This window comes from Schistocerca americana, chromosome 3 (genome assembly GCF_021461395.2).
Source record: "Schistocerca americana isolate TAMUIC-IGC-003095 chromosome 3, iqSchAmer2.1, whole genome shotgun sequence".
NCBI classification, from domain to species: Eukaryota; Metazoa; Arthropoda; class Insecta; order Orthoptera; family Acrididae; genus Schistocerca; species Schistocerca americana.
Genome location: NC_060121.1, coordinates 755,207,696 through 755,227,434, shown reverse-complemented (window position 1 = coordinate 755,227,434; position 19,739 = coordinate 755,207,696). Strand labels below are relative to the sequence as shown.

The window sequence follows — 19,739 nt, the reverse complement described above, 5'->3', positions numbered from 1 at the left end:
AAACTTGTAATATTGTTGTAGGTGTGGGCTTCGTGTCTATCTTGGCCACAATAATGCATTCACTATTCTGTTTGTAGTAGCTTACCTGCACTCCTATTTTTTTTATTCATTATTAAACCTACTCCTGCATTACCCCTATTTGATTTTGTATTTATAACCCTGTAATCACCTGACCAAAAGTCTTGTTTCTCCTGCTACCGAACTTCACTAATTCCCACTATATCTAACTTTAACCTATCCATTTCCCTTTTTAAGCTTTCTAACCTACCTGCCCGATTAAGGGATCTGACATTCCGCGCTCCAATCCGTAGAACGCCAGTTTTCTTTCTCCTGATAACCACATCCTCTTGATTAGTCCCCATCCGGAGATCTGAATGGGATATTTTACGCAAGAGGATGTCATCATCATTTAACCATACAGTAAAGCTGCATTCCCTCGGGAAAAATTACAGCTGTAGTTTCCCCTTGCTTTCAGCCGTTCATAGTACCAGCACAGCAAGGCCGTTTTGGTTAGTGTTACAAGGCCAGATCAGTCAATTATCCAGACTGTTGCCCCTGCAACTACTGAAAAGGCTGCCGCCCCTCTTCAGGAACCAGACGTTTGTCTGGCCTCTCAACAGATACCCCTCCGTTGTGGTTGCACCTACGGTACGGCCATCTGTATCACTGAGGCACGCAAGCCTCACCACCAACGGCAAGGTCCATTGTTTCATTGGGGGGGGGGGGGAATATACATTGTAAAAAGTAATGGTGATGTAACACTCAATTGTGGTACACCTGAAGTTACTTTTACATCTGAAGATTTCTGTCCATTCAGAATGACATGCTGTGTTACATTTGCTAGGAACTCTTCATTGCAGTTTAATATTCTGGACACTCGTATTTTGTTGATTAGTTGGCAGTACATAATGTAGTGAATGCCTTCTGGAAGTTGAGAAACACTGCATCTATCTGTACGGCTGTACCTACTACTTTGTAGGTGTCGTGAATGAGCAAAGTGAGCTGGGTAGCCGTTTTTGAAACCCACGTTGGTTGCCACAGATGGAATTTTTGATCTCCAGAAATGTCATAATACACAAGCATAAAACTGTTTCAAAATTCTTTTACAGGCTGACATCAGAGATATAGGCCTACAGTTGTGTGTGTCTGTTCAATGACCCTTCTCGAAAATGGCAGTGACCTGTGCCTTTTTTTTTTTTTTTTTTTTAAATCAGGAGGAACACTTTATTCCTCCAGTAACCTGTGGTACACTGCTATTAAAAGAGGAGTAAGTTCTTTCATATACTTGATGTAGAATTGAATTGGTATCCTGTCAGGTCCAGTGGCCATTCCTGGGTTGAGTGATTTCAGATTTATAATCTGCCTGATAGCTAACATTTTTAACATAATTTCTCAGCAAAGAAAGTTCTGTGTGGCCTCGGATAGTTAACGCTGTAGGTGATCATTTGCATTTCCGTCTAAGCAAAAGTTTATTCCACTCAAAAGAATTCTTTCTGTCTAACGTCTGTGCTGTCTTGAAATTAATGGAGAAGTTTTATATTATTTCAAGTCCAGTTTTTTTTTCAAGCCTTCTTTCGTGTTCTTCAGTTGCTGGTATTTTCTGTTTTCTGGGCATAGTGTTCCTTCATCCAGCTTACTTGTAATTGACAGTGGTGATCAATAGACAAACAGTTGTAAGTGGTCGTTAGTTAGTTTTTTCAGATGGTTCAGGAGTACTTTCATTTACAAATGTCAGCATAGATCCTGGTACCAAGAAGATGGTATTCATTCTTCTGGGAGTACATTCACATTGGTGTTGCAGGTAAGGTTGTTCAAATTTTGTGTCACACTAAAAACATGGTGATTGGAAAAATGCTTCTTGTTAAAAGATTGTTGTTTTCATAGTTTATACCTTTAACAGTGAAGCTTCAAACCTACTGTCATTGTTATAAATAAATAAACCTATTTATCTCTCACAGAAAAATTATTATTGAGTTTGTTTCTGGTAGTTTATAAACTAATGTTCTCATGTTATATAACATAAAATACCATATGTAAGTGTGAGGCTCTTTGTTATTTAACAAATAGATAAGTGAAACCAGTGTGAGGCTCTTTGTTTTTTAACAAATAGATAAGTGAAACCAATGAATAGGAACTGTATCAGAGAAACTGTACCATTCTCTTGTGTGTGCAGGTGAAACATAAGCACAAATTTATGACCACATGAATCCTGTTATTGGGAGGTCTGTTTTAGAGACAAATAATTTAAGAAAAGTTTCACAAAAACCACAACATATTTATTGCACTAACCACCTGTCAGTTAGTATCCTATTTACAAAGTCAAGAATTCCATTGTTTATCAACACTCCACAGACAATGTTTCTCCTTAGCAAGACTGTAATGGTACTAGGGAATTGAAAATTTACTTGCCAAGACACATTGGGAGAATGTAAATTTGGTAGATACATGGAAGATGATATGTACGAGCATGAATGGTGTCAATAACAAAACTGGATGCAAAGAAGGAGAGTTGTAAGCGGAAATTGTAATGTGGGCCCTGATTCACTTTCTGACACATTATCATTAGAATTTGATAGAAGAAAGTCATTTACGCCATGTCTCCGAAAATTATGTAAGGTTTTACTCCATAGCTGAAAGAAACAGAACTAGAGTTTGTCTGAAATACATAGGAATTTAAAACTTCAGTTTTAAAAAGGCAGAATGAATTTTTCACTCTGCAATGGAGTGTGTGCTAATGTGACACTTCCTAGCAGATTAAAACTATATGCCAGACCGAGATTTGAACTCGGGGATAAAACAGCAATTCAGGTCAACAGATTTTCAAAATGCTCATTATCTTTTCTGGACAAAATTAGTGACGGTAGTGAAGGAGATTATTAACAGTGGAACACCAGCCAGGACAATATGCTGCATGCATTTATGAAAAAGAGGTGGATTAGAAATATCTGTGACACTTCCGCTGAGCGGAAGGATGCTTCAGTAACCTTTACGTACCCACAGGGCCCAGAAAATTCACTGTTTTTCCCATCAAGTGGTGACATGTCCTGTGTTTTGTAACAGCTCATTATTGCAGTTATTCCAGCACCAACAGAGATACCGTCTGGTCAGAAGTTTATGTTAATGAAACCTGTAAAAAATTCAAGTGTCTGAAGGTAAACATAAGCTTAGGATCCTAAAAGAGACCTCTTTTAGCTTTGTCCTCTGCCACTTAAAAGAAATATATAATCAGGCTTGACATCCTGTGTAAAGATGCCCTTATCAGGCTTGTGAACCTGTGGTAAAGAAACCCACCGGTGGTTGCTGTTGCGCTGTTATCAGGCATGGCTCCTATGGTGATGGAGGTGCTAGTTTTTTCACTCTAAAAGAAACCAGTAGTGATTGAGCTATAGCAACACATTTACAATTTTTACTCAGCTCACATAAATCGCAAACCGTGCGAACACAAAATATGCTATACTTTAAACTGGAAGTAAGTAGCTCAGCAATGCACTGTAGAAAGATGTACTCAAAAATCTCTATAATGTGAATCCTTTCCAAAAATGTGAGGCTGGTTGCTATGAACTTCCCCCAAAAACTTACATTATGTGACAGTGGTGTACAACTTGAAGGCAGTTTATGTGTGTTGCACCAGTTATGCAGCAATTTTACTGCGCACAATGATGTCCAGTGTCTTAGTAATGTACAGTTAAATTCTGAAATTTATAACCAATTTAGATCTGAAAGCAGAAGTTAGCAGAAAAACTGGCTGAAATGTTTCATGATGAGTCATGACAAAAGAAATCCCATTTTTTTAAGTTCCTCGAGTTGTTCTGTCTTTCCTAGTCATCAGTACTTTATTACCTTCCCCAGAGAGTACATCCAATTTAATTTGTGTACCAGCAGAATATGGGCATTTTTTAAATGCACCTTTACCTTGTCATCATTTTTAGGGCCTTATATGCTTGCATTGTGAAACCAAGTCTAGTTTTTTGTGTTTTTCTGCAATGCCATTTGTAAAGAAGCAGTGTTCTCGACCCAAAAATAAATATAAATATCTGAAGATGGGATGCCCAGGCATTTGGAAATGTCATTATGGAAAAATAAACACCTATAAAAGCAATTGGCTTATTTAAACTGGTTGTAACTTGACAGGTAGCATGTTGCGTGGCTCTTACCACTAATAAACCAATAGGGAGCCTGGCACTTCTTCTGCACTGCCTAAGGCATTGTGCCAGCTAGTCCTTATTGAGCCGTTGGAGTGAGAGATTTGGGTGACTTTCAGCTTTACATACCTTATGGGGCAGACCAAGATTGCACACTCATAGGAAACTTTCACACAGGCAGTGAAGGAAAATGACGTTGTTCCCTGGTTAGAGAAACTTGAGATACAATTTGACAGTAACTTGACCAGGGAAGAATTATTATAATTCCTTCCTCAAATTGCCCCCTCTATGCAATAAAACATACTTGGGTTCAGTTTATTATCAAATTGCCGCAGAAAATAGAAACTTTACATTGGTTGAAGTTGATAGCTTTTGAAGGAGGCAGTTGAAAAAGTGAAACCACAAGACTGGCGAAAGGTAGTGGATTATGTGAAGGGAGTGATACAGGAAGCATGGAACAACTGAAGGTATGTTACAACAGTGTATCGAAGACTTGACTGTTATTACGATCAGCGACACCGATAGTTCCACAGACTCTGTCCCTGACTCTGAATTGAGCAGTGTCTTCCAACTGTGTTATTAGTGTGTGGTGTATAATGTACTTTAATGAACACCTTACTTCTATTAAATCTTGTGTAAATTTGCGACTTTATTTCAATCAGTTTGTCTTTCCTGCTGTGAGACTATGGGATACTGTTCAGCCATCTCCCGTCACTCCTTGTGGTAAGCTAGACTGTGTTTTAAATATGTTTCATTTTGTGCTGACACCAAGATTTTATTTCATATGTGAAATAGTTTCCGAGATATGCAATGATAAAGAAGGAAACTTCTCCGGGTGTGAATATTTCTCTTGTTTTAATATTCAATGTAACAGAGAGCCTAATTAAAATTAAGATTTTTGACATGCTTATAGATATCACTGAGAGCGATACTATATGTAAATTTCAGAATTTTTACATTATTTTTGTAGGAGATATAGACTCTAAACTTCATTCTTGTTGTGAGTTAAATACTGACACAATTGCATAAAAAAAACATTTTCAGAAGCGTATTTATAAGAAGCGCAATGCAGTACAAAAATTTTAAAAGATCCACTGTTGAGTGAGATATTTTTCTACGTTGTTGTTGTTGTTGTTGTTGCTGTGGTGGTGGTGGTCTTCAGCCCAGAGACTGGTTTGATGCAGCTCTCAATACCTGTGCGAACTTCATCTCCAAGCAACAACTGCAACCTACGTCCTTCTGAATCTGCTTAGTGTATTCATCTCTTGGTCTCCCTTTACCCTCCATGCTGCCCTTTCAATACTAAATTGGTGATCACTTGATGCCTCAGAACGTGTCCTACCAACTGATCACTTCTTCTACTCAAGTTGTGCCACAAATTCCTCTTCTCCCCAATTCTGTTGGGTACCTTCTCATTAGTTAAGTGATCTATCCCTCTAGTCTTCAACATTCATCTCTAGCACCACATTCCGAAAGCTTCTGTTCTCTTCTTGTCTAAACTACTTATCGTCCATGTTTCACTTCCATACATCGCTACACTCCATACTAATACTTTCAGAAAGCACTTGCTGACACTTAAATCTATACTCGATGTTAACAAATTTCTCTTCTTCAGAAACGCTTTCCTTTCCATTGCCAATCTACATTTTATATCCTCTCTACTTCGACCATCATCAGTTATTTTGCTTCCCAGAGAGCAAAATTCATTTACTACTTTGTCTCATTTCCTAATCTAATTCTCTCAGCATCACCTGATCTAATTTGACTACATTCCATTATCCTTCTTTTGCTTTTGTTGATGTTCATCTTATATCCTCCTTTCAAGGCACTGTCCATTCTGTTCAGCCGCTCTTCCAGGGTCTTTGCTCTCTCCAACAGAATTACAATGTCATCGGTGAACCTCCAAGTCTTTATTTCTTGTCCATGGATTTTAATTCCTACTCCAAATATTTCTTTTGTTTCCTTCACTGCTTGCTCAATATACAGATTGAATAACGAGGATAGGCTACAACCCAGTCTTACTCCCTTCCCAACCACTGCTTCCCTTTCATACCACTCGACTCTTATATCTGCCATCTGGTTTCTGTACAAATTGTAAGTAGCCTTTTGCTTTCTGTATTTTACCCCTGCCACCTTCAAAATTTGAAAGAGAGTATTCCAGTCAACATTGTCAAAAGCATTCTCTAAGTACGCAAATGATAGAAATGTAGGTTTGCCTTTCCTTATTCTATGTTCAAAGATAATTCGTAGGGTCAGTATTGCCTCACGTGTTCCAACTATTGTATGCAATCCAAACTGATACTCCCCAAGGTCGGTTTCTATCAGTTTTTCCATTTATCAGTAAAGTAATCATATTAGTATTTTGCAGCTGTGACTTATTAAACTGATAGTTCAGTAATTTTCACACCTGTCAACATCTGCTTTCTTTAGGATTGCAATTATTATATTTTTCTTGAAGTCTGAGGGTATTTCACATGTCTCATCCATCTTGCTCACCAGATTCTAAGAGTTTTGTTAGGGCTGTCTCTCCCAAGGCTATCGGTAGTTCTAATGGAATGTTGTCTACTCCCAGGGTGAAACTTCATGGCAGATTAAAACTGTGTGCCCGACCGAGACTCGAACGCGGGACCTTCGCCTTTCGCGGGCAAGTGCTCTACCATCTGAGCTACCGAAGCACGACTCACGCCCGGTACTCACAGCTTTACTTCTGCCAGTATCTCGTCACCTACCTTCCAAACTTTACAGAAGCTCTCCTGCGAAGCTTGCAGAACTATAGTTCAATTCTTTTATCTTGGCGGCTCGCGCATGCCCGCCTAGACGCAGGAGATTGCTGCGTTGCCAGTTGCACGCGACGCACGCGCCAAGAGAAGCAGCGCCATAGTATAGCATAGTTCGCAAGCTTACGTTTAGGGGGGAGCGCACAGTTCATGAAGTAAAGCCACCACGGCCGCATTAACCCTTTCGCTGCTACAAAGACATGCTGCCTGCATTCCGCGCTGTGGGCGATTTTGTCACTGCACTGCTCGCCTGTGCAGACACATTGTGTTCCGACTGCTTTGACACTCTTTATCATTCGATTCCACAAAAACTATTTGGCTCAAAAATTAGATTTTTACCTATCTTCTTGACTGATACCTTCCCCCCATAAATGACTTAATTTTGTTTCGATGTTCAACGCAGTTATTATGCAGCATTAAATATAGTAAACCATTGCACGAAATTTTGAAGAGTTTGCAGAGGTAAAGTCCATAGAGTATACTTTCCGGATGGTCGATTTTAGTTGCCACAATGTTGAGAATGAAATGTGGACAAGATACCTATATATTTCATTTAATTTAAGTACCATATAAGTGTCGTATGTAATATTGAGAAATATTCCACCTTTTGCGACTGTAACAAAAGTTTTACTTACACTGGGCACGTTTGGCTTTATTTTAAAGCACTTTAATCAATCAAAACGAAGTAGACAAAATACATTAAACAAAACTGTGGACTTCATTAGGACTTGAATATGCCGTCTATCAGTGAAGTGCTCTGTGCTATGTCAAATATAATTTTTGTGTGTGGCACACACAAACAGCATTTATTTGCTAAAACACTGATGAGCCAACACAAACATTGAATATTGTGCTACCGCAGCACAAAACTACGAAAGGTGACTTGGCAATGGAGGACACAAAATACAGTTCTCTTATGATGCTTCAAAAGAGAGAAACGCGTCTGGTCTAAATAAGTCGCTTATTACAGTTGCAGAAGAGGGATATATTTCAATACCATTGGTAAAACTGCGACTGTGGAATAAAAACAAGAAATAGAACATGAATACCATTGTGTATGTGCCATACCTTTCACCGATGGAAGTGCTTTAAAATAAAGCCAAACGCGCCCTGTGTAAATAAAACTTTTATTACAGTCGCGAAAGACTGAATATTTCTCAATATTACATACGACACCTATGTGGTACTTAAATTAAATGAGATATTGTTATACAGTAAATATTATATGAAATTTAGGTATCTTGTCCACATTTCATTCTCAACATTGTGGCAACTAAAATCGACCATACGGAAAGTATACGCTATGGACTTTTACCTCTGCAAACTCTCCAAAATTTCGTGCAATGGTTTACTACATTTAATGCTGCACATCAAAACAAAATTAAGTAATTTATGGGGGGAAGGTATCAGTCAAGAAGACGTGTAAAAATGAAATTTTTTGGCCAAATAGTTTTTGTGAAATGGAATTATAAGTGTGTCATAGCAGTGGGAACACCATGTGTCTGCACAGACGAGAAGTGCAGTGATGACAAAATCGCGCACAGCGCGGAATGCGGGGAGCATGTGTCTGCAGCAGCGAAAAAGTCAATGAAGAGGCAAAGGACTAGAAATTTTATTCAAACGAATAAAATTCGTGAAGTAAGGCACTCCAATATTGTTTTTAAATGAAGAAAATGTGAAGCACCGCACAAGGTTTGAACTCATAACCTTTCACTTGGCAGCCCAAAACCTTGACCGTTCCGCTACCTCAGCTCATCAAGCAGTGGAACTCCATAAGAACTGTATCACCTCACGGAACTACTTATAAACACTGTTGGTATGACTATGAATTACTCACGCTTCGTCGAAGTACAATAGGAAATAAACAATTACCGCTGTTCTTTATTGCGAAAAAGCAGTTCATGAAATTGAAGCAAACACCTTTCCTTGCTATCGCCTGAATTAGGAGTCTTATTGCTTGTTTGGTTTAATTAATTAATAGAATATGAAGCAATTGGTATAAAGAATGCTTTTTCCAAACTTTCTATAAAAGAAAGTCTGCTATCAAGACATTGCTTTTGTTCTATTACTTTCTTTATAATTGAACGTTTCTAAAACTGAACACTCTCGTCCGTGCTCTGCACTGCAGTCGAGATCTGGCAACGTCGTTCTCTGTTCATTGGCTGACTGTGTTTTGTGACGTCAGATGCGCAGAACGAACCTAAACTCGGCCGCCAAGATATATGACGCGCACTTTAGCACTCCTGAAAGAAAGGATACTGTGGAGACATGGCTTAGCCACAGCCTGGGGGATGTTTCCAGAATTAGATTTTCACTCTGCAGCGGAGTGTGTGCTGATATGAAACTTCCTGGCAAATAAAAACTGTGTGCCCGACCAAGACTCGAACTCGGGACCTTTGCCTTTTGCGGGCAAGTGCTCTACCATCTGAGCTACCGAAGCACGACTCACGCCCGGTACTCACAGCTTTACTTCTGCCATTATCTCGTCGCCTACCTTCCAAACTTTACAGAAGCTCTCCAGCGAACCTTGCAGAACTAGCACTCCTGAAAGAAAGGATACTGCGGAGACATGGCTTAGCCACAGCCTGGGGGATGTTTCCAGAATGAGATTTTCACTCTGCAGCGGAGTGTGCACTGATATGAAACTTCCTGGCAGATTAAAACTGTGTGCCCGACCAAGACTCCAACTCAGGACGTTTGCCTTTCGCAGGCATGTGCTCTACCATCTGAGCTACCGAAGCACGACTCACTCCCAGTACTCACAGCCTTACTTCTGCCAGTATCTCGTCTCCTACCTTCCAAACTTTACAGAAGCTCTCCTGCGAACCTTGCAGAACTAGCACTCCTGAAAGAAAGGATACTGCGGAGACATGGCTTAGCCACAGCCTGGAGGATGTTTCCAGAATGAGATTTTCACTCTGCAGCGGAGTGTGTGCTAATATGAAACTTCCTGGCAGATTAAAACTGTGTGCCCGACCGAGACTCGAACTTGGGACCTTTGCCTTTCGCAGGCAAGTGCTCTACCATCTGAGCTACCGAAGCACGACTCACGCCCAGTACTCACAGCTTTACTTCTGCCAGTATCTTGTCTCCTACCTTCCAAACGTTACAGAAGCTCTCCTGCGAACCTTGCAGAACTAGCACTCCTGAAAGAAAGGATACTGCTGAGACGTGGCTTAGCCACAGCCTGGGGGATGTTTCCAGAATGAGATTTTCACTCTGCAGCGGAGCGTGCGCTGATAAGAAACTTCCTGGCAGATTAAAACTGTGTGCCCGACCGAGACTCGAACTCGGGAGGTTTTAAGTTTGGAAGGTAGGAGACGAGATACTGGCAGAAGTAAAGCTGTGAGTACCGGGCGTGAGTCGTGCTTCGGTAGCTCAGATGGTAGAGCACTTGCCCGCGAAAGGCAAACGTCCCAAGTTCGAGTCTCCATCGGGCACACAGTTTTAATCTGCCAGGAAGTTTCATATCAGCGCACACTCCGCTGCAGAGTGAAAATCTCATTCTGGATACTCCCAGGGTCTTTCATTACTGTGTCAAATTCTTCACGCAGTATCATATCTCCAATTTCATCTTCATCTACATCCTCTTCCATTTCCGTAATAATGACCTCAAGTACATCGCCCTTGTATAGACCCTCTGGAAACTCCTTCCACGTTTCTGCTTTCGCTTCTTGGCTTGGAACTGGTTTTCTATCTGAGTTCTTGGTATACATACAGGTTGTTCTCTCTTCTCCAAAGGTCTCATTAATTTTCCTGTAGGCAGTATCTATGTTACTGCTAGTGATATATGCCTCCTCATCCATACAATTGTCCTCCAGCCATCCCCGTTTAGCCATTTTGCACTTTCTGTCGGGGGATTGTATGCCTTTCTGCCTGCTTCATTTACTGCATTTTTATGTTTTTTTCCTTTCGTCAATTAAATGCAGTGTCTCTTTTGTTACCCAAGGATTACTACTGGCCTCGTCTTTTTACCTACTTGATCCTCTGCTGCCTTCACTATTTCATCTCTCAAAGCTAACCATTCTTCTTCTTCTATATTTATTTCTCTTGTTCCTGTCAATTGTTCCTTAATGCTCTCTCTGAAACTCTATATAACCTGTGGTTCTTTCAGTTTATCCTGGTCCCATCTCCTTAAATTCCCACCTTTTTGCAGTTTATTCAGCTTTAGTCTACAGTTCATAACCAATAGATTGTGGTCAGTGTCCACATCTGCCCCCGGAAATTTTTTACGATTTAAAACCTGCTTCCTAAGTCTCTGTCTTACCATTGTATAATCTATCTGAAACCTTCCAGCATCTCCAAGCTTCTTCCACATATACAACCTTCTTTCATGATTCTTAAACCAAGTGTTAGCTATGATTAAGTTATTCTCTGTGCAAAATTCTACCAGGCGGCTTACTCTTTCATTACTACCCCATTCAATATTCACCTACTACTTTTCCTTCTCTTCCTTTTCATACTGTTGAATTCCAGTCCCCCATAACCATTAAATTTTCATCTCCCTTCACTATCTGAATATTTTATTTTATCTCATAATACATTTCTTCAATGTGTTCATTACTGGCAGAGCTAGTTGGCATATATACTTGTACTACTGTGGTAGGCTTGGGCTTAATGTCTATCTTGGCTACAATAATGCATTCACTACGCTTACCCACACTCCTATCTTTTTTATTTATTATTAATCCTACTCCTGTATTACCCGAATTTGATTCTGTATTTATAACCCAGTATTCACCTGACCAGAAGTCTTGTTCTTCCTGCCACCAAACTTCACTAATTCCCACTATATTTAACTTTAACCTGATGATAAATAGTTTGGACAAGAAGAGAATAGAAGCTTTCGAAATGTGGTGCTACAGAAGAATGCTGAAGATTAGATGGGTAGATCACATAACTAATGAGGAGGCATTGAATAGAATTGGGGAGGAGTTTGTGGCACAACTTGACAAGAAGGAGGGACTGGTTGGTAGGACATGTTCTGAGGCATCAAGGGATCATAAATTTAGCATTGGAGGGCAGCGTGGAGGGTAAAAATCGTAGAGGGAGACCAAGAGATGAATACACTAAGCAGATTCAGAAGGATGTAGGTTGCAGTAAGTACAGGGGGTGAAGAAGCTTGCACAGGATAGAGTAGCATGGAGAGCTGCATCAAACCAGTCTCAGGACTGAAGACCACTACAACAACAACCTACCTACACGATTAAGGGATCTGACATTCAACGCTCCAATCTGTAAAACACCAGTTTTCTTTCTCCTGATAACGATGTCCTCCTGAGTAGTCCCCACCTGGAGATCCAGATGGAGGACTATTTTACCTCCAGAATATTTTACCCAAGAGGACGCCTTCATCATTTAACCATACAGTGAAGCTGCATGCCTTTGGGAAAAATTTCGGCTGTAGTTTCCCCTTGCTTTCAGCCGTTTGCAGTTCCAGCACAGCAAGGCCGTTTCGGTTAATGTTACAAAGCCAGATTAGTCAATCATCCAGCCTGTTACCCCTGCAACCACTGAAAAGACTGCTTGCCCCTCTTCATGAACCACATGTCTGTCTGGCTTCTCAACGGAAACCCTTTGTTGTGGTTGCACCTACAGTATGGCTATCTGCATCGCTGAAGCTCGCAAGCCTCCCTACCAACAGCAATGTCCATGGTTCATGGGAGGGATATTTTACTAATCAATGAAAAATGTGTAGCTGTGAGAGCAGTGCTTTTGAGATATGATGTGATATGTTTGAAGCTATTTATGAACAGGGAAATTTAGTCTGTTTCAAAAAAAAAAACTACTATAATTCTTTCCCTAATTAAAGTTAAGAACAAATTTTTGATATGTTGAGAGACACTTCAGTGATCTAAATTGTAAGTGAATTTGTGATTTTTCCCTTGAGTTTTGTGGAAGATAGAGACTTTTAAGTGATCTTCTGTTGCCATGGAGAGTGATGCACTTCATTATAAATTTCCCTCAGTTTTAACAGTTGGAGCGTTCTAATATGTTCACAATAGACAAGAATTATTTACTAATGTTAATATGAAAATTTTTGAAAATATGTCACAGGTGGAGCATAATGCCGGATTGAAACCGGTCGTAGACTGTCCATTGCCCACCCGAGATTTACTATATCAGTGCTCAGATCCTTGTATCAAATTTATGTAGCCTTTCTTCTAATCTCATGCCTCTTGTGAGCTTCAGGTATCTAATGGCCATCTCCAGTTCCCTTTTACCATCAGGTCCACTAACAAGCATCAATATATTTATTCAGTAGGTAGTTACTAACATGTCAGCATAAAAATTCTGTCACATAGAGCAAAGGGTACAGGCGTGCTCTGTCTTCACTATTTTATGTTGTCAGGTGTCATTTCTGCAGTAGCATTTATACCAGCAATATTGGTTCTATACCATCTTCGGTTACTTTATTATTCTGCTTCCACACATTGGTGACAACGTTGGTGCTGAAGTGACCGGTAGTTAAGACACAGCATCCATACGTTGGAGCCAACGTTCAGTTGAATTCATGTAGAGTCAACATAAGCGTGTGTAACAAACAGATTATGGCTGGTGAATTTGTGGTTCTGAACAAGAATGATTATGTTCCATCATTGGAAAACAAAAAATGAAAATATGAAAAAGAAAATGGTGTGGGCAATGACTATAACACATACATACAAATACTCCAGTGTCATTGTCAGACAATCTGTTGTGCACGACATTCAGAATAAAATGACATGGTTTGGAAAATTCAGTTTAGGATCAGTCTTCACGTGGTTTAATACATCGTTTGCTATACATAAGATATCTTCAAAGCAGAAAAATTCCAAAATCAGTTGGGGATATGTGCAGCTCACAAGTTTCAGAGAACAGCATTAAGATAAAAACATTCCAAAAAAGTTTATAGAAGTAGTATAAAGCATATGATTAAAGTTCTATTCGAATTCGAATAAACTCTGTGTTATGTGAATTGTATATGGAAATTCTGACTCATAGATCAGATAGATTATGACCTAACCCAACCAGCCAGTTGAATATACAATGTAGTTTATGGGTGATTAAAACCCAACCAGCCAGTTGCATATACAATGTAGTTTATGGGTGATTGAAATTAATGCTTAAGACACTACCTAGCTAAACTAGCTTTCTCTTGAATTAATTTATCATCTGTTCATTATATAGATCAAAACTTTGCAAAATGACAACAGTACTCATGTACAAAAGAATACCTATATTGTATTTCGTAGAGTAATTTGCATTTTTTACTTTGCGTACTAAAGGCTCATACTATAATTTGAAGTTATAATTTAACAAATAACTATCTGCTCATACGAAGTTACAGGCCTTTCTGTCCATAATCCATATTTTCTAATGTGAAAACATATTTCATTCAAATTTCTAGACATCAACAAAAACAGTTATTAGAGGAACATCTATTGCAACTGTTTTAAAAACCGAATCACTTACTTTATTATATTCATAGAAAAAAATACATAATTCACCATATATTCCATCCAGTAACTAAATTTCAGTCACAGCAAAAACTAACTACTTTATGCTCCTGACCTTTCGGAAATATTAACGCCTAATGGAAGTCATAGTGAGTATTCTCCATTATCACAAAATTCTCGGAACATCTTAAGGCGTAAGGGATATGGCAAGAACTTGGATGAAACAAGCTTTATTGAAAAGTAAACAAATACATCAGTGTACACAAAACACACCACAGTTACAGAACATATTGTAAACATATACACCAATAATCAAATCTTTTCTTGGATAAGTTCATGTTTTTTATACCCTGAACCGGTATGATTCTGAAAAGAGATTCAGCAGTTGTGTATTTGGTTGCCATGCATCTGAGGTGACTTGCGATTTTTGCACGTCCTCATAGTAGGACTCCACAAATGTATTTCTTTCTGGTAAAAGTTCCAAAAACTCAAGAACTTTCATGTTACTGCACTGCTCCTGAAACAGTGTGTTTTCAGATATCTCATCAGGAAGTACAACTGAAAAGCGAAAACCGTAGCAAACAACTTTGGTGCCAGTGTGTGGTCGGCGTATTGGTAATTGGCCCAATGCTCTTTGATGTTTGGTCGAAAGACAGACAAGCAACAGGGCAGCACCAATACTGTGGCCAGTGTTGGTTCCAATGCCATTTCATTAATCCATACATTGGACCAACACTGTTGGCACCAACATTGGCCCCACTGTGTGAACCTGGCCTCACAGTTGCAAAAGACAGTATTTAAACTATGCTACTTGTTCACCATTTGTGTATCAGCAATGGGAATGCTTTTAAGTGCACTATGAGCTTGTGTGCAGCTTAATATCTGTAGCCATTCATGATCATTTGAACAGAATAAACCCAAATGTTTCCTCAAAAGTTCAATATTGTATGGACTAGACTAGAATCAGATAGGAAGCCAAGGTTATGACTTCTTTCAGCCATACCATGTAATTAGATTCACACTACTAAAAATCCCTTCACATAACCCCAACTTTTTGCCATAGCTCTTAAATGTATGATATACTCCCTTACTCTGTAGCTTTTACTTTGAATAATACTAACATTCATATTAGCTGCTAGATTACAAATCCAAAGATCTCGGTTTCAATCCCTGGTCGCATCAGTGTTTTTGTCTTTCATTTATCAATTCTTTTATTACTGGCAATGTTTGTTAACATGAAAAATGCTAAGCTAAGCTGTGGTTTGGAGTCCACATTGAATTGTTGATCCCCCTGGCTGACTAGGTAAGTTAATTCAAAGGTCAAAAGAAGGCAGCAGCATACCAATTCTATAGGGCCATGCCTAATAAAACCAACTTTTGGATTGATGAAAGCCTTACCAACCCAATTCTTACCCTATGAATAGCCTGATTGATCTTCTGTATTCATAATACCGTGACACGTACCTCCAGCCCACCCCTGGTAAAATGTGCATAATCAATTTGAGGACAGCCTGTAGTAGCAATCAATAAATTTACCAACAACTTACTTTCATGTTTTGCCAATTGCTTTACATTCACATGACTGTTCTAATCCACAACCAACTCAAGGGTGACCCTTTACACTGACCCAGTGGTCTATTTCCAAGCATGCCATGAAACTTAGCTGTTAGGGACCATTGTACTACTTCATTACTTTCACCATTTGGACTGTCTTCAATAACAGTGCTTCCAACAACTTTCCCAAATTGACTAGATCTCAATTTTCACTAATTCCTTTCCCTTGTTTACTCCATTCTTATGATATACTTCCTTAAGTCTCGTTTTCCACTTTCATTCTATATTATTATCTCCTCTGTATCATTAGTGCATGTTATCTTTTTTTTTCCTAGTATGTGATTTTTTTTATATGTATTAATGCAGCATGTATCTCCAAATTTCCACCACCTATCCCCTCGCAAACATCCTTTATTTATCTGTCTTATGCTGTGTATCATTTAGTTTATTTGCACCCTGATATTTAGAGTTAAGCTTTCTGTCTATCTGTTACTAACAGCTCATCATTACTGATACTCATGGAATCTGAATCACAGTTCTAGTTCTTGCTATTGATAAGTAGAAACTATTCTTCTGCTGCTTGTTTCCCCATTCAGAAATGCTGTATGTTTTCATTTTTAACAGTTGATGGCAGAGAGATATGGAACCAACTTGGCATTTGCCTAAACAAGTGTGGAAAACTTCTATAAATTGTAAACAGATTGAACTGTGGATCAGACAAGTAATCATTATTTTGAAGAATAGATTTGATCCAAGTCTGACTCACCTTTCTGTCTTGAAGTCCAGCTTGGTTTTGGCTTTACAAACTGGTTGTTATTGTAACATTTCTACATGGAGTATTTTGCACAGAACTGACCTCGATCTGTTACAACAATGTACCACTGTACGTTGAGATGCAAGCAGTGCCAATAATATTGTCACATAATTTGTGTTGTCTCTGTTTTTATTATTATTATTATTATTTTATATCAGGGTCTTTCTGTCGGAGACCAACCATTACAGTGTAATGGTGGAACTAGACTGCTTAGCCCTAACTGTATTGTGATTGGTGGGAGATTTTTTGGATGACATAGTGGCATCCCCACATGCACTACCACTCAGTACTATGAAGCACTCTGGCGTCTTGTGTTCAGAAGTAATAGACTGTATTTCTACAGAGGCAATCCATCAGCTGTTAAGAAGTTCCTCAACAGAGTCAGAAGTGCAGTGCATGCAGACTAGCCACATAATATAGTAATAATAATAATAATAATAATAATAATAATAGTGATGATGATGATGATAACAACAACAACAACAACTTAAAAGCAAGATGGCCTACTTCAGTTAAAAAGGACTTGAGAGTCACAGTATCTTTTATTAAAAAATGCCATTTTATGATTCATTATAGTATTATGCATATAATACATAAGCAGGAAATGAAAGTAGATGATGTCACTGTTGCATGACTTCATTCATATTTTCAGTATTTTTCACTCTCTAATTGTTCTGCTGAACAGCAATAATATATGCATTGCGTAATACACAAGTGGGTAGTCCAGCAGACAGCTGTTTCCTTTTCATTCCTTACTCTTCTTTTCATCTTTAACATCTTGCTTTAATTTCTTTCTTCTTCCTTGTACTGTGGTGTAGTTATTATAATTTATAAGAACTGAACAGCAGGTCATGGTGAATGACCCTTTATTGCCAAAACAGTTTAGAATTTTCAACTAGTGATAAGTTGTTTGCATAAGAGTGCCGTAAAATGTTTTATCTTCAGTGAGTGTGCTTATCATGATTGTTGGAAGAGAATAGTTATTTCTGAAGTATACAAAGGCTACAAACATACAAGTAGAAGATGCAAAATGTACTAATTCTACATTATTATTATACACTATAGATACAATAATTCTCAAGAAACAGTAATTTTGCAGATACTTTTTAAAAGTACATTAATTCATGGAAACCTATTGACCCTAGTAATCAATGAAATGTATTGCAACTGGAGGTGCTGATTCATTACTATGTTGTTATTACTGCTGCAGTTGCAGGATGTCCTTGTATCTTATGATAAGCATGGTAAAAAATTTATCAATTATCATCCTTTGTTGAGAAAAGATTTTGCCTATAATTAATATCTAACATAAGGGAAATAGAAGTTAAGAAAACAGCGTTGTATACAAATTACTGTGGATATAAAAAAATTATCACAAAAAAATTGATGTATTATATGTAATCAGGCAATCCTTCAAAAAGGTAAATTGTGAATATTGGTCTGTATAAATTTAAGAAAGTCTTGGGATAATTTATTTATAGATTACAGGAAATGTGGTAGTAATTTGTCTCATGACAGTAATTTGTCTTGTCTTTGATACCCTGAGCTTTAAAATAAAGAAGTAGGTATGATGTCTTCACTGTTATTTTTTTTGTGATAACTTTGCATCCTTTTGGGAGGTTTGGTGTAACAGAAACTAATGATTAATTGGTGTGATTTATTTGTAATTACCTGTTAAATAATTGTTATTTTTACTCCTGCAAATTCTGCTATAACCATGCCATACATTCGTCATATGAGAATGAAATGTTATATTTGCTAATTAGCAAATGCTGTAATACATGCTTGGACATGAAATTAGGCATTATCTTTTGTACAAACACCAAGGTTTCACAGTTTCATAACAATAATTTAAATCTATTACATTGTGTAGAATTTTAGCATGGGGTTATGTGCTTATTCTAAGAATTGCAAAGTAACTGTGTATTAGTATCAGAATACTGATAACCATAATTTTGTAACTTCGTGGCAGATCAAAACTGTTTGCTGGATCAAGACTTGAGCTTGGGATCTTTGCCTTAATATTTCATTTGTTTTTCCTGCAGTAAATATAAGGGATTTTTGTAGGTACTAACTAGCATTTTTAATATGAGCCTTACTGAGACTGTGTTGCAAGATTAGACATAATTCAGAATAATGTCTTTCTTTAAGTCTGTCAGGTTTAAAACAGACCCAGGAATATTATGCCTGCAAGGAAATTCTCTGCAATCTTTAGATCATTTCCTACTATAAAGAAATGTATCAATTGTATTTTATTTATTATTTTATGAGAAATGCAGAGCATTGCAGTTTTCTTCTACCCAAATATTTGAAGGGGTGGGGGGTTAATTCTTTAAGCAAAATATTTGCATAAGATTGTATATCTTGTCTCTCTTACTGACTTCCATTTCATTTTGGCAGATGAAAATGAACGCACAACAAAAGGCCGGGGTTGTCTCTCAGGTCACTGATGCTCAAGGCACAGTTCTGGTAAGTTTACAAAATTAACCGGAGAGTTTTTCAATTATTTTGTATTAATTTAGTTTTCATGTATTTTCTTTGGTGTGTTTTACTAATATTGGAGATAACAAGATTCACCCACCAGTTTAACAAACAAACATCTTTTGGATGTATGATTTTCATGAGGTATGTCATTGTTCTAAGAGCTGTATAATCAATCGTGATTCTCGCAGTTATATAACTCTGATACTCCTTAGTCTTTTCCTGTTTGAAGAAACCTGAATGAATGTATGTCTGTGTGTGTGTGTGTGTGTGTGTGTGTGTGTGTGTGTCTGTCTGTCTGTCTGTCTGTCTGTGTTTCAATCTCCATGTAACTATTACATCCAATGTCTGTAGAGTATTCCGTCAAGTGGTCAAATTTTAGAAATGGTCCTCACTCGACCACCTCACACTTTGTTCAGATTTGGTTTGCAGGTTTGCTAAATGACCAAATGAAAATTTATAGAGTTCTAGCTTCCAAATTTTAATATTTTATGTCTATGGATCTCATTCAGTGAGGGATGTGCAGATGTTG

The 19,739-nt window shown here is 38.2% G+C and overlaps 1 protein-coding gene across 10 annotated transcripts in view; it reads left to right on the top strand.

The window, feature by feature from the left end:
- The window catches only part of LOC124606955 (liprin-beta-1), a 931,859-nt gene that overhangs the window by 890,538 nt on the left and 21,582 nt on the right, over nucleotides 1–19,739 (top strand). For all 10 annotated transcript variants that reach the window (XM_047139091.1, XM_047139092.1, XM_047139089.1 and 7 more), the window contains one exon: nucleotides 19,127–19,195. In XM_047139091.1, coding sequence (XP_046995047.1) covers nucleotides 19,127–19,195 — 69 coding nt within the window. The remainder of the gene's footprint in view (nucleotides 1–19,126; nucleotides 19,196–19,739) is intronic.